At 44.0% G+C, this 27,950-nt stretch overlaps 1 protein-coding gene across 2 annotated transcripts in view; it reads right to left on the minus strand.

Annotated features, from left to right (window-relative positions):
- LOC137352227 (myelin transcription factor 1-like protein) overlaps positions 1–27,950 on the minus strand; it is a 400,319-nt gene that overhangs the window by 320,828 nt on the left and 51,541 nt on the right. For both annotated transcript variants that reach the window (XM_068017478.1, XM_068017470.1), the window contains exons 4-5: positions 22,845–23,140; positions 20,136–21,113 (exon numbers count right to left, since the gene is read on the minus strand). In XM_068017478.1, the coding sequence (XP_067873579.1) occupies positions 20,136–21,113; positions 22,845–23,140 (1,274 nt within the window). The remainder of the gene's footprint in view (positions 1–20,135; positions 21,114–22,844; positions 23,141–27,950) is intronic.

Here is a 27,950-nt window from a genome sequence, read left to right on the forward strand (position 1 = left end):
GCAGAGCAGGTGCGAGGGGCTGAATGGCCTACTCCTGCTCCTATTTCTTATGTTCTTATGTACATAACTCAGTGTGTTAAAGCTTGGAATCATCCTGGTCACTTTTCGCTAAGCCGTTTTTAATGCACCTGAATGCATCTCACCAAAGCAGTGTACCACAGACCAGGAATTGGCTTCACCACCAATTATATTATGTAACTGTAATTTTTTCTAACTTGGTGTCCATATGCACTCCATTGACCTTTGGCCCAAAAAGGTAAGTACCGAATTACTGTTCTGTGGCCAGGAAGAGCAGGTGTGCTCCTTTGACCTCCACGAATACTGTGGACTTTCCATGCTCTGTGATCAATCCCCACCCACCCTCAGACCTACCTGTCTCCCAGCCAACTCAGCATCCAGGCCACCTGAAACTGGCCCAACCCAGAGGTGATACAGCTCGCCCATTCCATGCCTGGCATTAAAATGTATCCCCCGTTCTAGATTATTCACAAATAATGTGAGCAGCAGAATTCCAGAACAGAGCCCAATGGAACCTTTTCCAGTTGGTGATCTCCATTTGTTGGACTTTTTTTTTGATATTTTAAAAAGGACTCTAGTTTTAACTGAAATCCATGTTAGCTAGTAGTTAGGATAACTTTCTATTTAGTATATGTTCTTGCCTTTTAATGTCTTTACCTTTTGCTGAATGTTTGTAGGCATGCGTGGTGAAGTTAAACCCTTCCCGAGTTTAACAGTGCGTCATGCAGGCCCCCACCTGCCAAGAATGAGGCACATTAATTTCGTCACATGGACATTAAACTTCAAATTGTTGCTGGAAAGAATTACAAGTAATTGCCAGGCCCCTAGCCGGAAAGACATTTTTTGCATACTAGCAGACAGTGTTGGAACAAAGGAACCAGTCCCTGCTTCCAATACACAGAAGACGTGGTCAGACCAGTTTAACCACATGACTAAACTGACTGTTGCAGAGTTTTAACTGAGAGTTTTAAATTGGCCACAGAGAATTTGAGCCCCGGAAAGCTCCTGGCTCCTGGATTGAGAACATTTCTAACCTGTCTGCTGTCATCTTGTTCTCACCAACTTTGGAATCCATTGAAGACACAGGAACCCCAAGAGACAAAAGTCTCCTCCAGTGAACAAGGTTTAAGAAGAATATTGGACCCCAATGAAAAGCAAGAATTACCTACAATCAAGGACTCTGCAGTGAGCTTGAAGCATAGTAACAAGAAACTCTTCAGATATCGCCTCAAACCTCTCCACTTTACTTTTCTTCTGCTCTTTTCTGTCTCTATTTGCATGTGCGTATTGCGGATGCATGCTAGCATGGGGCGCAGCATGTATCCGTAGGCGTTAACCGAATTTGAGTTTAAGTTTAAGTTTTAATAAATTTCACTTTTCTTCTTTAAACCTAAGAAAGCCTGTTTGTGCTCTTTTCTTTACATTATAATTGGAAAGCAGTGAATAAGTATTCACCAAGGGGGAGCTCAAAACACAGTGTGTTTAAAAATACAACCCTGTTACAGTAAGACCAAGTGAAGGCTCAAAGGGACCCTAGACACCATTCACACCTGGTCGTAACAGAGTGTGCAAATAAATCCTACTTCTTTGGTTTTAACTTTAACAACCATATTGTTGTTGCAGTCATTTATTATCAGGGTTTAAGGGGAGGAAAGAAATTCAATCACCAATCTATTTACGGACACAAGGTTGGAAAAACAGGGAAATTTTTCATAGAGAAAAAAAGATTAACTACCTGTTCGTAACAAATTAAATGAGTAAAAATTGAGTGAGTTCTATAAAAAGCTGGGTATCTGCTCTGCAAGATTACTGCCTGGGGCAGTGAAAACAAAAATCTACTCCAATGTCTTTTTTTTCTGCGAGTTCCTCTCCATCAGGAGGATAAGCATTGGATGAATGCAAGGTTGGTGAGGTTGCACCAGAGGCACATGCCACTGACCCATTGGTAGCTCCAAAGCACTCAGGCCTGTTTTTGACCAAGGAATAATACCTGCAGAGGCTTCGTTTTTCAAAAGAAGCTATCACTGTGTCATGCCAGATTCTGTATAGAAACTTAATCCCAGCTCTATCACAGGTAGCACTCTTCCAATGGCTAAGGTCACGACCGCCCTTAATTTCTGTGCTACAGGGTCATTCCAGACTGCAAGTGGGGACATCTGTAACATTAGTCAAACAGCTGTGCACAGATGTATTAAGGAAGTCACAAGTTGTTTTCCAGTACTAACAATTTCATCTCATGACTCTCATAACATGACAGAGTACTACAATTTTACAGAGTGGTAGGATTCCCCATGGTCCCAGGATCAGCAGCAAATCACAATGCAAGTGAATTCTCGTTTTCCTAGGAACTCCTATGATTCTTCTAGTTTAAGGAACTCCACTATGCCATACCCTTTGACACAGAAAGACTTTTTTTGTGTCTCTGGGTAGATCCTGGAAACCTATCCTCAACAGTCATGTGAAGCCTATACACTTTCCCAGGACAGCAGTTGGCATCACTGTAAAGAGGTGAATGTATCCACCAGAGTAATCACTGAGCACATCACTGGGATGTTGAAAGTGTGCTTCTGGTGTATGGATTAATCAGAAGCATGCTGCAATACAGCCAAGATTGGATCCCAAAGATTGTGGTGGTGTACTACAATCTGCACAACTTTGCTTTACGAAGAGGGCCCTTTATGGAGCCCCCAAGGGACAAAGGCACTATGGGAAGCAAAGAGATCAAAACAGGAGCAGAAAATAGCATAAAAATAAAAGCAAAATACTGCAGATGCTGGAAATCTGAAATAAAAACAAGAAAGTGCTGGAAATACTCAGCAAGTCTGGCAGCATCTGTGGAGAGAGAAGCAGAGTTAACGTTTCAGGTCAGTGATCTTGCAGCAGGGGCCTCTCCTCAGATGCTGCCAGACCTGCTGAGTATTTCCAGCATTTCTTGCAGAAAAATAGCATTGAACAGGATGTTGAGGACAACCCAAAGACAAATTTCATACCTCACAGACCACAAGATCATCCCTTGAACACCATGACAGGCTACATCTTTAATAATGCTATGCATATCTTTCTCTTTCCCAGAACTAACATGCCATTATCCACACCCTTCAACTCCAATTTGTACTACATAATGAAAGCAATTTCCAAACATTTCCCTGAAAAATATTTTCCTACACAACGACCCTGAAATTCCAGTGGGATTGTTGGGCAGAAGTAGGTTGTGACCTGGATTCTGTGGGTTCCTGCCCAGTGCTATTCCAGGAATTCTGCCCACTGCAACCCTACAGGCCGAATCGAAGCCGTGCCTGTTAAGAGTCCCAAACAGCTGATGCAAGAGTGGCCCCAAATTTAAACTTTGTATGGTAAGGGATTTTAGAAAAATTAATATTGGCCAATTAAGGGCCTCTGGTTTCCCTAATCAGAGCAGCTTCAATTTCCAGTCACTTCTTTGAGGTGCGGACCTCTGGAGAACATCTCCAGCTGTTGTCCACCTGCCCAAACTATTTAAATGACCTTTTAAATAGGCCCCAGGATTTATAACAGAGTTCACAGTCTTTGCTGCAGGCAGCCACAAATCCCATTCCACTGCACCTCTGACAACAAGCAGGATCCCAGAATATGCAGCTCAATAACCTCTTACCTTCTTACCTAAGCTTCTTATCACTATAATCCCATTGATACTAATGTGTGACATGTTAAGTCTCAAGCCCCATCAGTCTACTCTCAAACAGCAGCAAAGTGACAGCAGGTGCCATCGACTGTGCTATCAAGTGGCACTTAATCACCAATAAACTGTTCACTGATACCCAGTTTGGATTCTGCCAGGACCACTCAGTTCCAGACCTTGTTACAGCCTTGGTCCAAACATGGATAAAAGAGCTGAATTCAAGAGGTGAGGTGACAGTGATTGCCCTTAGCATCAAGAAGCCCAAGCAATACTGCAGTCAATGATTTTCGGGAGAAAACTCTCCACTGGTTAGTGTCATACCTAGCACAAAGGAAGATGGTTGTGGTTGTTGGAGGTCAATCATCTTGCTCCTAGGGCATCGATGCAGGAGTTCTACAGGGCAGTATACCAGGCCCAAGCATCTTTAGCTACTTCATCAATGACCTTCCCTCCAACATAAGGTCAGCTATGATTTCTTTGTCAGCACCGACTAAACTCACAACCTCGATCACCAAGAAGAACATTGGCAGTAGATACATGGGAACACCACCACCTGCAAATTCCCCGTCAAGTCACATATCATTCTGACTTGGAAATATATTGCTGTTTGCTGGGCCAAAATCCTGGAACTCCCTAACTAACAGCACTATGGGTGTACTTACACCACAAGAATTGCAGCCTTTCAAGCAGGCAGCTCACCACCACCTTCTCAAGTGCAATTAGGCATGAACAATAAATGCTGGCTTTGCTCACATCCCAGGAATGAATTCAAAAAATTCCTAGTCTTGTGCTTGTCCTTCGTGCTACATGAATGAGCGAACATATGAGGAACAAGTTACCTTTTGAGCCTGAGATGTCCTCAGACAGTCTGTGCCTTATGCTATTGCATTGGGCAGCCTGGTTTTGTGTCCTTTCAGCCATTATGTGCAAGCACTGCAAGGGGCTGACTTAGGGACTCACATGTACTGACATCAGAGAGGCAGTACTACCATGTGCCCATTCCTGCCATGCCAGTGGTACTGGGCACTGTCTCTGCATGGTCATTAATCTGAGGGAAAACAGACTTAATGGTACCACTGAGATCAGTGAAGCCCCATGTGATGCTCAAGAGCAACCGAACCCCAATCTTTTCAGTGCTACACGAGAGCTCTCTCCAATCCGGCATCCAGCCCTCTCTGTGGCAGCATTCTGAACATCAACATCTGAAGCACAGACTGCCTTCATGGCCTTTGCTGCAGATATCCTTGGAGTTGTCACAATCCAGAATAGACTGTAATACTGCAAAGCAATCCAGCATTGTACTGCCTGTGCGATTTAGTGGAATTCACTGCAGTAAACTATTTGACATGGCCACCAGTGCCTGCACCTATGTTTGATGGTCTGCAAGCATACTTCTTTTAAAAGTAGGACCCCAGGTTCTCCAACCGAGAGGTGACATATCGGGAACGTCTAGCCATTAACATGTTCCTCCTCATGTTCTACCACTAGCTACTGATCTGTGTGTCATCCAGTGTACTCCTCTTTGGATCACTCTCTAATTTTCCTGAGGGGCTATGTGTGCAAGGGAGAGAGTGAGTGACAGTATGTTCCAGCAGGCTTGGATCTACAGGAGCCTGGTTCTGCTTCTTCTGGCACATCTAGAGGAGGAAAAGAGGAAGAGATGTCAGAATGGGTGCTGAGCAGCAGAGTTTACAGGTCATTTTTCGTAGAAGGAGCAACATGCGGATTTCATGGTATGATTTCTAATAAGTAATGTAGATGGCAGTAGGGTTAGAAGGAAGAGAAGCAAAATGTCATCATGAACCTGCATCTGGCACTTGCCATTCTACTTCCCCATCTACTGCCTCACTACACAGAATTTGTAGACATGTTTCATCATAAGGGCTGAGTGAGAAGAGGTTTAAGGTTCATCACCTGTTGCAGTTTTCACTCTGGCATTATGGACTGACTTCTCCTTAAAAAGAATGCACAAAATAAGAATTACCTTAGATTACCATGACATCTAGTAAAATCCAAATGATAGCATGCAGCCCATTGTGGTTATAATGACAGAGGCTTGCACCAAATAGTTAGATTCTGTGTGATGATTTGGTATGGTGATTGCATGTAAGGCTGTGAGTGAAAGAGAACTTTCAGTTGAAGGCAGGGATGTAAAAGGCCCCATGCTACCTCATGGACACTGATGGAATGCAATTCAAGCACTTTAACATAGTGTGAGACAAGGCCATTATAAGTGGAATATATGCAATCTTATGAAGTGTGGATCGATCCTCCTACCTTGCTTGGCCTGGTAAGGTTGTTAAACTTTTTCCTGCATTGATTGCCATGTATGGGGTATTGGCATAAGCACTCATTCTCTTCCAACTGCCTCTCAGCCAAATGTAAAGAGGGCCTGTATCACTGTTCCAAATAGTGCCTCCTTCCTCTGCATGACTTCATCCAGCAACATTTCCAGATTTCTCAGTGAATTTAGGGACTTTCTGCTTTCCTGCAGACCTGATTTTGCTATTTACCTTGCTGATGTGCTCGCCAGCTGTTTTTTTTTTGATGACTACCCTCTTAAGCTGCTGCAGCCACCGCCACCAACAGCACCCAACAATCCCGCCCCCATACCACCCCACCCCACCCCAACCAAGTGAGTTACTATTCAATCAATCAATCTTGATGCCCGAAGCTCATTGTCATTATTTTAATAAAGCTGGCCCTGAAACAGTGGTGGGTTAACCCACTTCGTAAATTGCCCAAGTTATACTTTCAATTTTACTCCAGCAGAAAATCTAGGCTCAAATCCCATGGGTTTTTGTCCTTTAATGCTTTGTGGATTCCAGGACATATCCTCGCTTAATTAAGAGTCTTCTGGATATTTTATCCTTACAGTTCATAGAATCATAGAATGGTTACAGCACAGGATGAGGCCATTCGGCCCATCATGTCCATGCCGGCTCTCTGTATGAGCAACTCACAGCCCCACTCTCCAGCCTTTTCCCTGTGGCCCTGCAATTTTTTTTCCCTTTAGATAATTATCTAGTTCTCTTTTGAAGGGCTCAATTGAATCTGCCTGCACTGTACTCTCAGACAGTGCATTCCAGACCCTAACCACTTGCTGCATAAAAAATCTTTCTTTTGCCAATCATCCTAAATCCATATCCTCTGGTTCTGGATCCTTCAGCAAATGGGAACAATTTCTCCCTATCTACTGTGTCCAGACCCCTCATGATTTTGATCACCTCTATCAAATCTCCTCTTGATCTTCTTTTCTCCAAGGAGAACAGACCCAGCTTCTCCAAACTATCCACATAAATGAAGTTCCTCATCCCGGGAGCTATTCTTCTTTTGCATCCTCTCTAATGCCTTCATATCCTTCTGAAAGTGCAGTGCCCAGAACTGGACACAACACTCCAGTTGAGGCCAAACCAATGTTTTATAAAGTTTTATCATAACTTCCTTGTTTTTGTACTCTATGCCCCTATTTATAAAGCCCAGAACCCCATATGCTTTATTAAGCGCTTTCTCAACATACCCTGCAACCTCCAATGATTTGTGCATATATAACACCAGGTGCTCCTGCACTCCCTTTGGAATTGTATCCTTTAATTTATATTGCCTGTCCTCATTCTTCCTACCAAAATGAATCACTTCATACGTTTCTGCATTAAATTTCATCTGCCACTTGTCTGCCATTCCACAACCGGTCTATATACTCTTGGTTCATCACTATCCTCCTCACAGTTCACAGTCCTTCCAAGTTTTGTGTCATCCACACATTTTGAAATTGTGCCCTGTAGACCCAAGTCTAGGTCAGTAATATATAATCAAGAAAAGCAGGGGTCCTAACTCCGACCCTTGGGAGCCCCACTAGATACCTTTCTCCTGTCCGAAAAATAACTGTTCACAACTACTCTCTGTTTCCTGTCACTCAGCCAATTTCATATCCATGTTGCTACTGTCCAGTTTATTCCATGGGTTCTAACTTTGCTAACAAGCTTATTATGTGGCACCTTATCAAATGCCTTTTGAAAGTCCATGTACACTGTATCAACCACATAGCCCTCTCTGTTACCTCATCAAAAAACTCAAGAAAGTTAGTTAAACATGATTTGCTCTTAACAAATCCCTGCTGGCTTTCCTTAATTAATCCACATTTGTCCAAGTGACTATTAATTTTGTCCTAAATTATCGTTTCTAAAAGCTTTCCCATGACCGAGATTTAACTGACAGGCCTGCAGTTGCTAGGCTTGTCCTGACACCCTTTTTGAACAAGGGTGTAACATTTGTAATTCTCCAGTTCTCTGGCGCCACACCTGTATCTGAGAAGGATTGGAAGATTATGTAGTACCTCTGCAATTTCCACCCTTACTTCCCTAAGTATCCTTGGATGGATCTCTTCTGGTCCTCCACTTCATCAATTTTTAGCACATTTAGTGTCTTAACTATCTCCTCTTTCACCATGACTTGGGCATATTTTTCTTTGGTAAAGACAGATGCAAAGTACTCATTTAGTACCTCAGCTATGCCCACTGCCTCCATGCATAAATCCCCTTTTAGGTCCCTCATCAGCCCAACTTCTCCATTCACCAAAGTTTTACTATTTATGTGCCTATAGAAGACTTTTAGATTCCCTTAGCCGTGAGTATCTTCTCTATGTCTGACCCATTTCCTGCACTTCTGCCCTCACCCCTTCCTCGCAGAACCGTGACAGGGTTCCCCTTGACCTCACTTTCCACTCCACCAGCCTCCACATCCAACGGATCATCCTCCATCATTTCTGCCACCTCCAGCGTGATGCCACCACCAAACATATCTTCCTCCCCCCTGTCAGCATTCCAAAGGGATCATTCCCTCCGTGACACCCTGGTCCACTCCTTCATCATCCATGACACCTTGTCCCCTTCCCACGGCACCTTCCCATGCAATCTCAGGATGTATAATACCTGCCCTTTTACCTCTGCACTCCTCACCATCCAAGGCCCCAAACAATCCTTCCAGTGAAGCAGCGGTTTACTTGTACTTCTTTCAATTTACTACACTGTACGCGCTGCTCACAATGCGGTTGGCGCTACATTGGGGAGACCAACTGCAGATAATCTCACCTGCCCTCTGCCCTATCACACCTTCCCTTTTGTTCTTCTTCCCCCCTCCCCCTTTTCACTTGCTCAAAGTCTATTACATTTCTAACTTTTGCCAGTTCTACTGAAAGGTCACAGACCTGAAACGTTAACTCTGTTTCTGTCTTCACAGATGCTGCCTGACCTGCTGAGTATTTCCAGCCCTTTCTGTTTTTATTTCAGATTTCCAGCATCTGCAGTATTTTACTTTAATCTTCTCATGCTCTCTGTTTGCTTCTGTTATTTGTTTTTTTCATTTCCCCTCTGAACCTTCTACATTCAGCCTACTTGTTCTCAATTGTATTACTCATCTGACATCTGTCACATGCACCGTTTTTCTGCTTCATCCTACTGTATCTATTTCGGCATCCAGGGAGCTCTGGATTTGTTTGCCCTTCCTTTCCCCCTCCTGGGACTATACCTTGACTATACCCGAGCTATGTCCTCTTTTAAAAGGAGCTCACTGTTCAGTTACAGTTTTGCCCGCCAGTCTTTGATTCCCATTTTTGAAGAAGGGTCACTGACCTGAAACGTTAACTCTGCTTCTCTATCCACAGATGCTGCCAGACCTGCTGAGTATTTCCAGCATTTCTTGTTTTTATTTTGATTCCCATTTACTTGGGCCAGATCCGTTCTAACTCCATTGAAGTTGGCCCTCCCCCAATTAATTATCTTTACTTTGGATTGCTTCTTGTCCTTTTCCATAACTATGGTAACTGCCCCCTAAATGTTCCCCTACTGTCATTTGATTTATTTAACCCACCTCATTCTCCAGAACCAGATCCAGCAATGCTTCCTTCCTAGTTGGATTGGAAACATACTGTCATGCTAGGCCCCCACCTGCCAAGAATGAGGCACATTAATTTTGTCATGAACATTGATTTTAAACTGTTGCTGGAGTGAGGAAATGACTTGTTAAACAGATCAGCCATGGCTGGAAAAAGACATTTACCTATTAACAGACAGTGCTTGGAAGGACAAAGGACCATTCCCTGACACATTCAACACACTATGGATTTGATCACCAGGTATTGTGTGTAAGAGGAGCATTCCAGAGACTGCTAAGGTGGTACAATCCAAGACTGGTTAGACCAGATGGTCAGATGACTAACTGGCTGTTCCAGAGTCTTCTGAACTAGCCACAGAGACTTTGAACGCAGAAAGACTGTTTGCTCCAGGACTGAGAAGATCCCTCCTGTCTGCTCCCATCTCTTTCTCACAAGCCTCTGAATCCACTGAAAATACATAAACCCCAAGAGAGAAAAGTCTCCTACAGGGAACAAGGTTTAAGAAGAATACTGGGTTCCAACGAAAAGTAAGATCTACCTACAATCAAGGATCTACAGTGAGCTCAAAGAACCACAACAAATACTCTTCAGATATTGTCTTAAACTTTTCCACTTTATTTTTCTTCTGCTCTTTTCTGTCTCTATTTGCATGTGTGTGTCACAAATGCATGCTAGCGTGGGCGTGTCGTGTATCCGTCGGCGTCAACCGAATTAGAGTTTAAGTTTAATAAATTTCAACCTTTCTTTTTTAAACCTAAGTAAACCTGTGTGTGCTGGTTTCTTTGCCTTATAATTGGAAAGCAGTGAACAGGGATTCACCAAGGGGGAGGTAAAAAACAGTGTGTTTAAAATTAAACCCTGTTACGGTAAGACCAGGTGAAGGCTGTGAGGGACCCCTAGACCCCTTTCTCACCTGGTCCTAACAATACTGATGTAGATTACTCTCCTGAATGCACTCTAGAAACTCTTGCCCCTCTCTGTCCTTTCCATTATTACTGTCCCAGTCTATATTAAGATAATTAAAGTCCTAAATTATAACTACTCTATAATTCTTGCACCTCTCTGTAATTTCCTTGCAAATTTGTTCCTCTATATGCTTCCCACTAGTTGGTGGCCTGTAGAAACCTCTATGGTTTCTTAGCTCGAACCAAATAGATTCTGTCATTGACCCTCAGACATCCTCTCTTTATCAATATATCTACCCCTCTTCCTTTCCTTCCTCTCTAATATTCCTGAACACCACAGGCCAGATTTTTGCTTTTGGGTTGGGATCTCAACAACCAGAGCAGTTCCAGTTCCCAACCTGTGACACAGTGCTATTTTCAAATACAAAGTAGGTCATTGGTAATTGGATCAGGTCTTGTGCCCAATTAGAGGTGCCGGAAGGATAATGGAGGCGGGAACAAGGAAATGACAGCGATTTTAAATACATCCGGCAGCTTTCATTGGGCTTGATGTTGCCTATATTAGTGTGTCACTAGGGAGCTCGGAGGGCCTGTATAGGCATAGGAATGCATCCCCGGGCATTTTTTCTGATGCCTTTTTGGAGGTTCTAATAGATGCTGTGTCTAAGAGGAGAGAGGTCTGAAACTGAACCTCAGGGAAGAGGAATCCCCCGAGTGAGACTAGGAGGGTTGGATGGAGGTGGCCACAGGGGTCAACAGCTAGAGGCTGAAGAGAAGGACCAGTAGTGCAGGAAGAAGTTTAATGATCTATTACGGTCTGGTAAGGTAAGTTACCATGAGTAGCTGCTTGAATAGGCACAAACTCTCTAAGCACTAGAATGCATGCGAGATGACCTCACAGCATGTCCATACATCTCCCTCACATTGTCAGTTTAAATACATGCTCGCTGCACAGCGATGCTCATACAGGGACATCATCTAGTGGGACATAAGTCCACTTGAACGTCATGCTGGGAGAGACGAGGTGGGGCAGCATATTTAAGAATCTTTCTCCTCTCATCCTGCAGGAGAAGAGAGCCCGTAATGGAAGGGAGATGGTCAGAATGGGTGGTTGGAGCGGCCCAGCTCCACACTCCACCTTCAGTGGAGGAGGTGGTTCTAGGGTTCGTTGGGGTGTCATCCCAGCACTCGGTGGGAGATGGCGAAACATTGGTCATGAGCAGCAGGGTCATTGGATAGCTTTTTCTTGAGGTGAACGACATGGAGGAGACTCTGGCTTAATGTGCACTCTGAATCTAAGACTGCTGACATATTGTCATATTAGGGGCTGGATGTGCTGGGGCACTTGTTGATTAGATCCACTTCTCATTACCATCAAGCAGAGAGGCTTCCAAGGCAATGCTCCGTTTCAGCGGCAACATCAACAGCTGGGGACAAATCCATGGAAAATGCACCATCACATCATACCTCAGCATCCTCCACCAGCGCAGACACACTCACCTCAGTTGGGTCACAGAGCTGTGTAGAAAGGGGAGAACTGGGTGAACCTCACAGCACACATGAGCAGGAGGAGAAGGATGAGGCAGAGTCTGCTGTGGGCAGTCCCCCCTGGAGGACAGAGGAAAACACAGCGATGTTTCGCTGGGCGAAAATGCTGTGCCTCAGGTGTCACAAACAAGAAGGGCCTTCCTCGAGAACCAGAGGCAGATAAGTTCCTGTTTGTTGCACGCCATGTGGAGCCATGGACAAACAATGGAGGAGTCCATGCAGCATGACTCAGGGCTTTGATCGCATGAGCTCCGCCATAGAGAGATTGGGTAACGCCTCTTGGGCAGTCAAATGCAGCATCACTCTGAGTGGGTGCAGGAGCAGCACACTGATATGCACAGAAAGAGTGAAACTCTCTGCAGTATAGATTGCTCTGTATTGCTGATAGCTTAGAGTGGATGACAGGTCCGTCCCAGCCGGTGGCCGCTTCCAGCATCCATGAATGCCAGGAAAGGGCAGAGACAGTCCTAGCGGAAGACCATGGGGCAATTCCTCAGGGGGCTTCGGTGTCACCCTTCAAACCCTCGCCCCCTCCGACTCGGGAGCTATCTGTGTGCCAGGCCCTGTGACAGAGGCAGCTCCTGACATGACACAGGCATCTCAGCTGGCGGCTCAAAGTAGGGAGCAGGCTGCCTTCACCTCATCCTCTGCCACAGGGGAGCACCCTGTAGAAGTAAGAGAGAGGAATGTGGCATAGTGCTGATTTCACCTCTAGGATCAACTGGGTACTAATGATCAGTTTGTTTTTATTTTCTAATGCCTCAGAATACAAAACTCTTGTCATCACTCAGACAAGAGTGTTGTTGATGCGTCCTCTTGAAAAGGGAATGCCATATTGTGGCACTGGTGGTGGGCACATGGAGATCTGAGCCTACTATTTGACCAAGCTTTTCAATGTTGGACATATGTGGATGGAGGAAGCATGTTCATGGCTGCCATTGGAACCTCGGAGCCTAGGATCCAAGTGGTGTAATAGTTCTGTGCGTTGGAAAGTAAGTAGAGAGTTTCTTAGCTGCAAGGATTAGGAGGAGATCAGGTGAAGTGTGGCTGAATCAGCCGTGCCCTTGCTTCTATTCCAGCCAGCAGTTCCCCCTTCTCTTCCTCCTCCAGGTTTAAGTGGCATTCCTAGTCCTCCTCCTCATCTGTCTCCAGGCCTCTTTGCTTTGCCATGTTATGCAGGGCGCAGCAGATGACCACAAGGCACTCTGGCTGGCTCCTACTGGAGGGCACCACCCAACCAGTCAAAATGACGGAAGTGCCTCTTCAAGAGGTCAATGGTCTGCTGTATGAGGGTGTGTGTTAAGAGATGGCTCGTTGTAGCGCCTCTCTCCATCCATCTCTGGGTCTCGAATGGGCGCCAGGAGGCACGCCCTTAGGGGACAGGCCTTATCCCCCATCAGCCATCCACTGTGCTCCTCTGGCTTCCTGCTCTCTAGGAGGTTGCACCTGTCGCAGTTCATCCTGGCTGCTCTGTCCAATGTCAGAGTACCCTGCTCCCATCTGACTACCGTCAGCTAAACCTTTAACGCTCGCCAGGCCTTCCCGTGCCAACCCCAGGTACCACTGTGATGCCAGTGGGCTCACTTCCCTATCTGGTTTCATGGAATTCTCCAATGTAACATTGAACTCTTCCAGCTGCAACAATATCCACAATGAGACACATCTGAAGTAGCTCAGCTTTATTTGCTGCTTCTGTTTAAACTAAACCGCCCTTAGCACAGCCCTCAGGGCCCTTCACAGTGTTCACGTCTTCACAACCCTGTCATATTCCCCCCCATGGCATTTACCCCATTCTCAGACTTTAACATTTTTTTTTGTATTATTCATTCATGGGATGTGGGCATCGCTGGCTAGGCCAGCATTTACTGCCCATCCCTAATTGCCCTTGAGAAGGTGGTGGGGAGCTGTCTTCTTGAACCGCTGCAGTCCATGTGAGGTAGGTACACCCACAGTGCTGTTAGGAAGGGAGTTCCAGGATTTTGACCCAGTGACAATGAAGGAACGGCGATATAGTTCCAAGTCAGGATGGTGTGTGACTTGGAGGGGAACTTGCAGGTGGTGGTGGTGTTTCCATGCATTTGCTGCCCTTGTCCTTTCCTAGCCTCTGATCTGCTCTGGTAGCCACAGTATTTATATGGCTACTCCAGTTCAGTTTCTGGTCAATAGTAACATCTGGGATGTTGATAGTGGGGGATTTAGCAATCGTAATGCCATTGGATGTCAAGGGGAGATAGTTAAATTCTCTCTTGTTGGAGATGGTCATTGCCTGGCACCTGTGTGGTGCAAAACTAACTTGGCACTTATCCAGCTGGAGTTTACGTCAGGTGGACGGGAGCTGGCCACTGACACAAAAGTCGGTGGCGAACCCACTTCCACCCGGCCCAGGGATCTGCCCCACATTTTACAGGTCCCCGGGCTTTAAGTGTTCTGAGGTGGGACTTCCACCTGCTTAAGGGAGGAAGTCCCACCTCATTGAGCTGCCGGCCAATCATCGGGCCGGCAGCTCTTAGTCTCAGCAGTACCACTGGGAGTGGTGGCCACTGCTGGGACTGAAGCCCAGCCGAAGACATGGAGCCAGGAGTCCAGGTAAGTTGGGGTTTGCCTCACCGGGCTGAACGTTCGCGCACCGGCGAGGCAAGGATGGTCGTTTGGAGGAAAGGGGCGGGGGGGGGGAGCGTCTTGGGTCCTGGGGGTGGTTGGGAAGGTGGGGGCGGCCTACGCCCCCCGCCCCACTGCACTGAGAGGCCACCAGGTTTCACTGGACAGTCTTTCACGTCTCCTGGACGCCAGCTTGCCACAGATAAAATCCTCGCAGAGGTGGGCTTGATTGGCCTGGGGCAGGCGGCCTGGGGCAGGCGGCCAGTTTCCTGCCCCTCGCAGCCCACGTAAAGTGGGGCAGAGGCAGAAGCGGGTCGGGAAGGCCTCCCGGAGCCTCCCGCTCAATTTTACGTCACCCCCCCACCTGCCACCATCCGACTCGCTGGGGTGGTGTAAAGTTCCAGCCATCAGCCCAAGCCTGGATATTGTCCAGGTCTTGCTGCATTTCTACACAGACTGCTTCAGTATCTGAGGAGTTGCGAATGGTGCTGAACATTGTGCAATCATCAACGAACATCCCCACTTCTGACCTTATGATTGAAGGAAGGTCATTGATGAAGCAGCTGAAGATGGTTGGGCCTAGGACACTATCCTGAGGAACTCCTGCAGTGATGTCCTGGAGCTCAGATGATTGACCTCCAACAACCACAACCATCTTCCTTTGCACTAGGTATGACTCCAACCAGTGGAGAGCTTTCCCCCTGATTCCCATTGAATCTAGTTTTGCTGGGGCTCCTTGATGCCATGCTTAGTCAAATGCTGCCTTAGTGTCAAGGGCAGTCACTCTCACCTCATCTCTTGAGTTCAGCTCTTCTGTCCATCTTTGAACCAAGGTTGAGTAGCCCTGGTGGAACCCAAACTGAGCTTCACTGAGCAGGTTATTGCTAAGCAAGTGCCATTCGATAGCACTGTTGACGATACCTTCCATCACTTTACTGATGATTGAGAGTAGACTGATGGGGCGGTAATTGGCCGGGTTGGACTTGTCCTGCTTTATGTGTACAGGACATAGCTGGGCAATTTTCCACATTGCTGGGGAGATGCCAGTGTTGTAGCTGTATTGGAACAGCTTAGCTAGGGGTGTGGCATGTTCTGGAGCACAAGTCTTCAGGACTATTGCCGGAATATTGTCAGGGCCCATAGCCTTTGCAGTATCCAGTGCCTTCAGTCGTTTCTTGATATCACGCGGAGTGAATCAAATTGGCTGAAGTCTGACATCTGTGATGCTGGGAACTTCAGGAGAAGGCCGAGATGGATCATCAACTTGCCACTTCTGCTGAAGATTGTTGCAAATGCTTCAGCCTTATCTTTTGCACTGATGTGCTGGGCTCCCCGCTCATTGAGGATGGGGATATTTGTGGAGCCACCTCCTCCAGTTAGTTGTTTAACTGTCCACCACCATTCACGGCTGGATGTGGCAGGACTGCAGAGCTTAGATCTGATCCATTGGTTATGGGATCGCTTATCTCTGTCTATCGCATGTTGCTTACGCAGTTTCACATGCAAGTAGTCCTGTGTTGTAACTTCACCAGGTTGACACCTCATTTTGAGGTATGCCTGGTGCTGCTCCTGGCATGCCCTCCTGCACTCTTCATTGAAGCAGGTTGGTCTCCTTGGCTTGATGGTAATGGTAGAGTTGGGAATATGCTGGGCCATGAGGTTACAGATTGTGGTTGAATACAATTCTGCTGCTGCTGATGGCCCAAGGTGCCTCATGAATGCCCAGCTTTGCATTGCGAGATCTGTTCAAAATCTATCCCATTTAGCTCGGTAGTAGTTCCACACAACACGATGGAGGGTATCCTCAATGTGAAGGCTGGAATTCGTCTCCACAAGAAGGTCTGTGCGGTGGTCACTCCTATCAATACTGTCATGGACAGATGCATCAGTGGCAGGCAGATTGGTGTTGGTTCCCTCACCACCTGCTGCATACCCAGTCTAGCAGCTATGTCCTTTAGGACTCGGCCAGCTCAGTCACTAGTGATGCTACTGAGCAACTCTTAGTGATAGACATTGAAGTCCCCCACCCAGAGTACATTCTGTGACCTTGCCATCCTCAGTGCTTCCTCCAAGTGGTGATCAACATGGAGGAGTACTGATTCATCATCTGAGGGAGAGTGGTAGGTGGTAATCAGCAGGAGGTTTCTTTGCCCATGTTTGACCTGATGCTATGACACTTCATGGAGTCTGGAGTTGATGTTGAGGACTCCCAGGCCAACTCCCTCCCGACTGTATACCACTGTGCCACCACCTCTGGTGGGTCTGTCCTGCCGGAGGGACAGGACATACCCAGGGATGGTTTATGGGACATTGTCCGTAAGGTATGATTCTGTGAGTATGACTATGTCAGGCTGTTGCTTGACTAGTCTGTGGGACAGCTCTCCCAACTTTGGCACAAGCCCCCAGATGTTAGTAAGGAGGACTTTGCAGGGTCGATGGGGCTAGGTTTGCCGTTGTCATTTCCGGTGCCAAGGTCGATGCCAGGTGGTCCATCCGGTTTCATTCTGTTTTATTGACTTTGTAGCGGTTAGATAGAACTGAGTGGCTTGCTAGGCCAATTCAGAGGGCATGTAAGAGTCAACGATATTGCTGTGGGTCTGGAGTCACATGTTGGCCAGACCAGGTCAGGACAGCAGATTTCCTTCCCAAACGGACATTAGTGAACCAGCTGGATTTTTACAACAATCCACAATGGTTTCATGGCCATCATTATACTAGCTTTGAATTCCAGATTTATTATTTGAATCAAATTGCACCTTCTACTGTGGTGGGATTCAACCCCATGTCCCCAGAGAAATATTCTGGGTTACTTGTCCAATGACAATACCACTACTCCACTGCCTCCCCTGATACTAACAAGCCTGTTAATGAGCTCTTTAGTGAGATCAACAGGCAATTAATTGGATCCGTGCACCCGGCCTGTTCTGTCTCTGCCAGCGGCACCTTGAAAATTGCATCGCATTCTGGAGGTGGCGGGACCCAGTGCCGACCTCTGAGATTGCGACATTCAAATCACACTCACTGCCATTTCCACTCTCAGCGGGGTTTGAAAATCCTGCCCGGCACAGTGGCGCAGTGGTTAGCACCGCAGCCTCACAGTTCCAGGGACCCGGGTTCGATTCCGGGTACTGCCTGTGTGGAGTTTGCAAGTTCTCCCTGTGTCTGCGTGGGTTTTCTCCGGGTGCTCCGGTTTCCTCCCACAAGCCAAAAGACTTGCAGGTTGATAGGTAAATTGGCCATTATAAATTGTCACTAGTATAGGTAGGTGGTAGGGAAATATAGGAACAGGTGGGGATGTTTGGTAGGAATATGGGATTAGTGTAGGATTAGTATAAATGGGTGGTTGATGTTCGGCACAGACTCGGTGGGCCGAAGGGCCTGTTTCAGTGCTGTATCTCTAAAAAAAAAATCCAGGAATATCTGGTACCTAGTCCTGCTCTTTTTTGAGCCAGGTCTCTAATATTGCCACAACTTCATATTTCTACATGGCTATCTGCGCCTGCAGCTCACCAACCTTATTTACCACACTCAGTGTTTTCATATAGAAGCACAGTAAACATAATTTAGACCTTATTACATTCCCTCTTACACTGACCTCTCCTAATGCCTTACTATTTCCTACTCTAGTGCTATCTGTGTCTCCCAGTTCTCTGTGCACCTTGGTTTTCCTCTCTCAATTTTTCTGCAGTTTCTGCATAATACATCTTTCACTACCCTCTGTATAGGTATTAGATCACTTACCCATATTTTATACAATTATAATTTGTCTGCAGTATTCTTTTGACAGCTGCCTTATAATACTGATGGGTAGTTATATATTTTAATAAAAAACTTTTTCTTTGTTTTACAAAAATGCAAATTGCGATTGTAAAAAAGGATCAGAAGATTAGAAATAAATTTGAAAGAAAAACTTAGAAGTTGAACATGGTTTATATTTCACTCCTTTGCCAGTGTTGTTACATACTTTAACTGTTCAATTTTTTTTAGCATTTGTCTCACTTAGCATATCATACGTTGTTGCTTCCATTACATTAACCCCTCCTGCACTTTGGATATGTTATATTATCTAGGAGTAATTCATTGTCTGTAAAGTGCTGGGACTACCCAACATCGTGAAATGCACTATATATGTGCAAATTCTTTCTTTTCAATTGCACTGCACCAGCCCTGGACAAGATGAATTATCCTGGAGGAACAACTGTCCATTTGATGCTCCCGAATGGCTGAGAATTGTCCTCTGTGGCTGATTTTCAACCAATTTAGAGGGAAAACTGTCCAAAGTTGTACGCACCTCCAAAATGGATAATGGGATATTTGGAGGCACAGAAAACAAAGCAAATGTAACAAAAATACATAAGAAAAGTAGAATGGAATTAACAGTGGAAGAGAGGAAAGAGAATTCAAAATGGAGGAAAAGGAATATGGGCTAGCAGAAGTAATTTTAATTCTACAGAGTGATTATAATCATTAAATTATTCCTTATATTTGACTAAATGATTGTAATACAAGGCTTTGTCTTGCATCATCATGAAGACTGAAATGCATTAAAAATTGACCAACATAAGGAAGCAGAAATTTGATCAGACCTGCTGACAGTTTAAGCTTTAAAGCACAAAAACCATATATAAACACACCATTTCAGTTTAAATTCTAAGAATCAATAAACCCACTGATTCATATTCTGACTGACTCTACATAATAAGTACTCATGAAATCAAGTCGAAACAGCATCATACGATTCAATTAAATATTCTATTGCTGGGTACATCGTAGGCAAATTATGTTATATTTGTCACAACTTAAATAAGTTATTGTTTGACTGTGTCAACTGGGTTCATCTCAAGATACCAGTTAATTGGCAAGCAAATACTGGAATAAGAATGTAGATAATTTCATGTGTAAAAACCACAAAACAATATTCATGTAAAATTATTATAAGACCACAGTCATAAAATAGTTACACAGCTGTAAAGAATTTCTGTGTACATCTGTAAATGTTGAAACTAAAGACTGAATTTCTGCTGAGGTTCTCCCTCTCATCTGCCATAACTTTGGCAGAAGTACCACAGAAAAATGGTGTATGCACCGTTTATGCCATTTTTCTGGGGTTTCTGCTGCTCTTCTGCCAAAATTATGGCAGATGAGCAGGAGAACCCCTGTGGAAATTCAACCCCTGAATGTTTTGTTTTCACCTTTTTGTATCATATGTCCTCATTGTATATAATACCTGGCCACAATTTGCAAAAGGGTGATATCGTGAAGTGGAATTTGACTAAAAAATAAATAGCTATTGATCTAGCCATGGACCAGCTTTTACCTTGCGTGGTAAATGTTTTCCATTAACTCACAATGTTAACATAATTAATTTGTAGTCAATGCTCCTTTCTTTTGTTATCGATCTTTCTGATACTGTTCAAATGTTATCTGGCAACTACAGTTTTAAAGATAAGGCAGCTGAATCAATAGCCCTCAACAGAATATTACACTATATTCCAGAAAGAGACAGAAGTTGTACCTTTCAGGTAGTATGGCTTTTTAATATGACCATCAGAAGATCTAGACCTCTTCTCATCTCCAACATGATGCCTTGGAATTTGATCTGATGCATCTCTCTTTGCAGTTTCCATTGCCATTTTTTCTCTCATCGCCTTAGCCCTCTCTGTTTCCAGTGCAATGGCCTTTTCTAACAAAGTCAAGTTTCCCTTGGTCATATCAAACACCTCCTCAGACCGGTCAGATTTGACTGAGCCAGTGTCATCATCTCTGTCATGTGATTCTTCTTCCTTAACACCAGAAGAAAAAGCTCTAGAGCGAGGACTAAGCTGTTCTTCAAGCTTCATTAGGTTAACCATATCTGAATAGTTCCGATCTGACATCCTTCTTGTGATGTCATCATCAGGTCTGTTCTGTTGACAATCACTAAAATGATGTTGCTGGTTTCTTTCCTCATGCTGACTCTCACTTAGCTTCCTAGCCAAGTCAAAACATTGGTTCCTTAGGCACTCAAGACTGCTCAGGCAAACAGCCTCATCACTTTCATCAACAGTCTTTTCCATACCATCATTGGTGGACTTGCATGATCCTAAGTTCACATTTCTAATTTCATTCTGTATTAAACCATCTATGCGACCCCTAACACTTGCATTGTCTGAAAGTACCACACCATGTCCTTGTGCCAGTAGTTTAAGGGAATCCACTGTTTCCCTAACAACATCACTGTCAACATCCAAACTCAGCTGGCAGGAGTCACTTTTATTTGTTTTTCTACCCCTGCTCCCGTTAGTGTCACTATCATCCTCCAGGCCACGTGCCGTGCTGTCACTCATTTCAGACTCTGTCATAGCCCTAAATGCTGCATCTTCAGCTATTTTGCCCAGGTTTAATAATGATTTTGCAACAAGCTCATCATAATTGTCATATTCATCATTGTTGTTATCATCTTTCTCAATGTCCTGGTTTCTCCTGATATTATCAGATTCTTCTTGAAGGTCGTCTAATGGAAAACAAGAAAGCAAAGCTTAATTATTGTTTTTCACCTATAGATGAAATTATTCAATGGCTATGGTTTATTGCCATTAAATCTTTTCCCCCCAATTTTTCCCCTATTCTCCTAAAGGCAGTGACTCAAATAGCAGTATGATTCCTTAGGTACTGGCACAGCTCTGGTATCTTTCTCATGTGATGATTTTCCATGCCTAAATAGCGAGGTCCTGGAATTCCATGGGGTTTCATCCAATCTCCCCCATCACTTTGGCAGGAGATTAGATGAACCCCCAAAGAAACGACATAAATATTGAAAATGGCCATTTACACTATTTTGCCAGGAGAACCTCCACAGAATTTCAGCAAACTATTTTACGATAAGGGGACATCACCCTATTTTGTCCTGCGTAAACCTCCAAACTTTGCACATATTCCAGCAGTATCCATCAAAAATGGAAACTCTGATTTTTTTTTCTGGGTGATTTCTTATTTCTTCTATCATAGCTGAGAAACATTGAGGCCAATTGTTGTGGCCCACGGCTGCCCAGACTGAGATCAACAAAGACCAGGGATAAAACTTGGTAACTTCATAAATGGCTCAGTACCACATCATATGACACAGTTATCTACTGAGTCTTCAGGAATGCCTTGATTTATATTTTAAATGTTGCATCTCTCATCCATGAAAGCAAGCATGGTTATTAACAAATGCATGCTTGGTATAAATCATCTCTTTGAGGTAACTTAATATTAATAATAGAATAATTAATACAGTCGACAATTTAGTATCAGGTCCATTGGCCTGTGATGGCACATTGATAAAAGAGAGGTGCCACAATGATTGACATATAGGAATAACTGGTGTCTTTATGAAATGTGCATGACCAAGTCATGCAAATTCAACATATTTGTTGGAAATAAATTTATTCTGACTCACAATACTGAAACCTAACTCATGGACTAATGTAACTTTGGTCTGAAACTTAAAATTGTATTATGGTTTTACAGCAAGTTATTACAATTTTCTTTAATTGGGAACAATACTTCATTCTCCTTTTTATAAAAGTTAATAATTCCCTAAACAACCATCTGGGTGCAGAAAATCAAAACTAATTCATGTGCATTAATGATACAGCTTTTAATTATTGTATAATTAAAATAAAAACCCCTTTGAGCTCACATGGTTACTGTCAGAATTGTAGTATTAATACATGAATAATTTTGGTTACCAACAATACAGTAATTACTCCTGTTTCCAAGTGAATGTTCACAGGTTTAAAAAAATTCACTTGGGTGACAAAGTTTTGAACAAATTGGCTTATCAGGGAATAAAGATAAAAAAAAGTCCCATCATGATTAGCATGTAGGAATAAGAGGTGGCTTTTATGATCCGTTAACGAAATTGATCATGTGTTAAAATGCTGATTCACAACAACATATTTCATATTAACAGGCTCATTTCATCAATCATACTGAATATGAGCTACAGTGTTGTATCTCTAACACCAAACCCAACTTCTTGTGAATACAGTTCACCACAGGGAACATGAGATCAGAAAATTTATACAAATGTTGAATATAAAGTTCAGCTTCCATATTTAGTCTCTACTACACTTCAAATAATGCCAACTAGAAATGAAGGCAGCTGAATCCAATCTTGGAAAATCTTTGCTTTGACGTTTAAACACTGAGCAGCGTTCAATGGGTTCTTCAATCTGTGTAATATCAATGTAATTCATACCTTGCTCATTACTCTGATCTTCATACTCTTCATCCTCATCTTCCTCTTCTAATTCATCCTCATCTTCCTCTTCTGCTTCCGCATCCTCTTCCTCCTCTTCATCTTCCTCTTGATCATCATTTTCATCAGAATATTCCTCATCTTTCTCATCCAGCTCCTCTGTACCATCAGTTTCATAGCACTCGTCTACAGAAGAGTTGTCTGTTCTCACCAGAAATGGTTTTCTCTTAGGAGCTGGTTCACTTGGTTGCTTGTCCTGTATTTTCCGCTTTTTTGCCAATGGACATCCATAAACACTAGGACAAGGAAGCAGGAACAATCAGTACAGTAAGAAGAATTTCTGACAGTAACACGTATTTAGAAGAGCAAACTTATTTGTTGTAGACAAACAAATGACACATGATAAGACAGTCAACACTACAGGCCAAAGATTTAACAAATCTGTCAGAAGTTCTCTTTGACGGTCCAGTGCAAAAGTTTCAGAAGTTCCTTCGATGATCACTGTGCTGTCTGGGAACATTTTAGACATCCTTTTACCTCTTTAACATTAACAGAGAACCAACTGGCTCATTAACTATGTTAACATTAAAATATAGTGAGCTTTGAGAGTGAGAATCTATGCACGCTGTCACTAAACAAGTATAGCCTCAATCTAGTAGTACCTGTGTATATCAGCAGGTTTAAAAAAAGATGTACTTACTTCCTACTCACATTTTACAAAGTGGTCTTTTGCCATCTTGCCAGGCAAGACAGTTCTACAGTCTTTTCATGTAGGTTTCATTTATACCAGTGTGTTAAATTGTCTGTAAATACAACTCATTTGATGATTAAAAAGCTCCCTTGCTGCATGGTGGCCTATCTTTCAATTCAGGTGTTGGAAAAGTATTGACCTAAATGTTTACCTAAATAAAAAAAGTTTTAGGATTGTTCTATTTTTCATAATTTTTGTTTAGGTTAGTTGCTAACACTTTTTAAAAGGCACTTGTAAGAATATGGGGGAAGCTCACACTCAGCTCCACTTCTTTGTTAACCAAGAGCATCAGCAGTTAACAGATGCAACATTCCAGGAAACTGGAATGAAGTACGATTTTCAATTGTTTTGTAAGATAGTCATTATTCTGAAAAGAAGCTCAGTATTTGAGAAAAGAAAATGCAGAAAACCACTGGTGCTACCACAAACATATCTAAGGGATGATTTTAATTCCACCAATTGGCAGGAATAGAGCAGGGGAGCCACTGAAATGGAGTAGGTTAATTTCTTGCTCAATTCCTGCCGATCTGTGATTTTAATGCCATTGGGTTGGTGGTAGCTGGATAGACAGAGGGAGTCCCATTCGTAAATTGGGGTCCCATGTTAGTCCCAGTAGGAATTTCAACCCACTCCTGAAACAACAAAAAACTTAGCAAGATGGCAGTTAGGAAGTCAGCAAAGCCCTCTAAGTTAGAAACACTGGCCGGAATTTTACGCTGCCCCAGCGGGTCAGATGGTGGCGTTGGGGCAGGGTAAAATTGAGCGGCAGGCTCCGGGAGGCCTACCCGCCCCGATTCAGCCCCCAAACAAGTTTACGGAGGTCCAGCGGGGGGAGCAGGGGGTGGGAAACGGCCCGTCCGCCCGAGGCCTATCAAGACTCTTAAGTGGCCACTTAACGGCCACTTAAGGGCCCTCGCCTGCCTCCACGGGTATTTTACCCATGGCAAGCGGGTGTGCCGGGGATGTGAAAGGCTGCCCAGCGATAGCTGCAGGCCTTTCCGCACCCTGGGGGGAGGTGGGGGAGCACGGCAGTCGGGCACAGGGTGCCCAATTGAGGGCCGCCCCTGCCTCCCAACCCACCCCCGGGATCCAAGACGCCCCCTCCCCCCAAACAACCATCTTAGCCTCACCAGGGCATGACCGATCCCCCTGGTGAGGCAACCCAAACTTACCCACTCTCTCGGCTCCATCAGGTCGGCTGGGCTGCAGTCCCAGCAGTGGCCACCGCACCCGGTGGCGCTGCTGAGACTAAGAGCTGCCAGCCCGTTGATTGGCCAGTAGCTCACTGAGGCGGGACCTCCTCCTTCAAGTGGGTGGGAGTCCCGCCTCGGGCCAATTAAAGCCTGGGGATCAGTAAAATACAGGATGGATCCCCAGGCTGGGCGGAAGCGGGGTCTTCACCGACATTTACGTCGGAGTCCAGCTCCCATCCACCCACTGTAAAATTCCGGCCACTTTCTTAAGTGGGGCTCAGAAGAACAAGAGCTCCTCCAGTCCCCATAAGGAAAGTCTGCACTTCTGCTGCTTTGGTCTTCCCACTCTATTCACTGCACAACCTAACCTGATAAAATTAGAACTGCCTTCTTCATATCTCAGTAACCACAAGTTTGAGTCCCAGTGGTGGCTGACCATGTAACATATGAAATAATAATAGCAGCCATGAGTCTCAATGGGTCTAATTTTGACTTTGTGCAACAGCATGAAATGGAGAATAACAAATGGAGCCTGTTTTACATCTCTCCCAATTTTTATTTCCAAATAAAAATCGCGAGAGATGGAAAACAGTCTGCTGATGTGCTAATGCCCAGTTAAATTACTGCACAAAGTCAAAATGCAGTTTTAATTTGAACTCAGATTTGGGAGGGAGAAAAGGAAACTCTGCCTTAGCTGATGGGCTGACAGTTTTCCTATTAATGGTGCCTATAACAGCCAAGCAGCAAAGCAGGAGTTGTTGAGAATTTACTGGGATAGTAACCTGCTCTAATGGATAGAGATCTAGCGGGATTAGAAGCTGCTAAGAAAGGGAAAAGAATAACAGAGGAAATGTGGAAGCAAAAAAAATAGCCTAAATAATGTAAATAAAATACAATGCATGTTACAAATAGAATAGTCACTGAAGTTTATGTTTCAAATGAGAGACATCAAATATTCTCTTGATTACTGAAACGTTTTATCAAATATTTACATACATTAAACAATTGGTTATCTTGCATAGAACATAGCCTCACGTTAGAATATGGTTGGCCAGGTGGTGAAGAATAGAATACTAAAGCCTAGTCTTTATACACTTACCAGCTATGGAGACATATTACATATCGTACACCTCCAACCAACAATCCCTCTTTCAGTCTGCTCCTATTATGAGCACAGGTGAGTCCTCAATTAATAACCGACTAGCTGAATACAATTAACACCAAATTAATATACAATTAACACGTAATATTGGATGACCCCCAGCTTATTTTTCAAAGCATATTTATAACAGCTAACTAATGAAATATGAGGATAGAAATATATTTATTTTTCTCTTCTCATCATATTAATAGTCTGCTCAAGAATATAATATGATCAACTGATCAAAGTATGTGTAGAATACTGTACTATGTCTAGTGTGGCTGGCTGTTAGTTGGATGATCTTCTGTTAATTAAAACTTTTAACTGTTACCTGCAATGGTGTCTTATGGCCACTGATCTTGAATCTCATTGCTTTAATGAATATATCTTAAACTGTCTTCTTCTATTTACCTGAATATAGATTCATTAGCAATAGTAATAATTTTTGTAAATGTTCTTGTTTGCCTATAATACTGTGCCACTTACAAAATTGTTCATTTCACAATTCAGAGTTAAGATCCTATTCACTAAAACAGTCAAAATAAACAGCTGATATTGAAATCAAACATTGAATAAATTTCTAGGCCAAGAGTTTTGGCTTGGGGCACAATCGGCGCCCCAGGCACAAACTGCACTCAAAAGTGCGCTAGTTTTAAGAAAAAAATGTTTTGCTCAAGTTTCTGCTCAAATTCATTTGTATATTGCCAAATATGAAGTTTTCAATGAACCCATGCAATAAGGCAGTGTGTTAGAATGTATTTTTTTAAATTGCATTAATAAGTCCCTTGTTACAGGTGCAGTACAGCTACAACATTGGCATTTACCTGACAATGTGGAAAATTGCCCAGGGATAGCCTGCCTACAAAGCACAGGACAAATTCAATCCAACCAATTACCAGCCCATCAGTCTACTCTCAATCATCAGCAAAGTGATGGAGGTTGTTGTAGACAGTACTATCAAGTGGCACTTACTCAGTAACAACCTGCTCACTGATGCTCAGATTGGGTTCCACCAGGGCCACTCAGCTCCAGACCTCATTACAGCCTTAGTCCAAACATAGACAAAAGAGCTGCATTTAAGAGGTGAGATGAGAGTGACAGCCACTGACATCAAGGCAGGATGTGACTGAGTGTGGCATCAAGGAGCCCTAGCAAAATTGAAGTCAATGGTTTTCGGGGGAAAACTCTCCTCTGGTTAGAGTCATACCTAGCAGAAATGAAGATGGTTGTGATTGTTGAAGGTCAATCATCTCAGTCCCAGGACATCACTGCAGGAGTTCCTCCATTTTCAGCTGCTTCATCAATGACCTTCCTTCATCATAAGGTCAGAAGTGGGGATGTTCGCTGATGATTACACAATGTTCAGTACCATTTGCGACTCCTCAGATACTGAAGCAGCCCGTGTCCAGATGCAGCAAGACCTGGACAAAATTCAGGCTTTGGCTGATAAGTGGCAAGTAACATTCATGACACACAAGTGCCAGGCAATTACCATCTCCAACAAGAGAGAATCTAACCATCTCCCCTTGACCTTTAATGGAATTACCATTGCTGAACTATCAACATCCTGGGGGATTACCATTGACCAAAAACTGAACTGGACCAGCTATATAAATATTGTGGCTACAAGAGCAGGTCAGAGGCTGGGAATTCTGTGGTGAGTAACTCACCTCCTGGCTTCCCAAAGCCTGTCCATCATCTACAAGGCACAAGTTAGGAGTGAGATGGAATATTCTCCAATTGCCTGGATGAGTGCAGCTCTAACAACACTCAAGAAGCTCGACACCATCCAAGATAAAGCAGCCAGCTTATTCAGCACCCCATCCACCACCAACGCACAGTGGCAGCAGTGTGTACCATCTACAAAATGCACTACAGCAACTCACCAAGACTCCTTCAACAACTGCCACCAAACCTGCGGTCTCTACCACCAAGAATGGCAAGGGAAGGAGACAAATGGAAACACCACAATTTCCCTTCCAAGTCACACACCCTCCTGACTTGGAACAATATAGCCTTTC

This window comes from Heterodontus francisci, chromosome 3 (assembly GCF_036365525.1).
Source record: "Heterodontus francisci isolate sHetFra1 chromosome 3, sHetFra1.hap1, whole genome shotgun sequence".
Taxonomy (NCBI): domain Eukaryota; kingdom Metazoa; phylum Chordata; class Chondrichthyes; order Heterodontiformes; family Heterodontidae; genus Heterodontus; species Heterodontus francisci.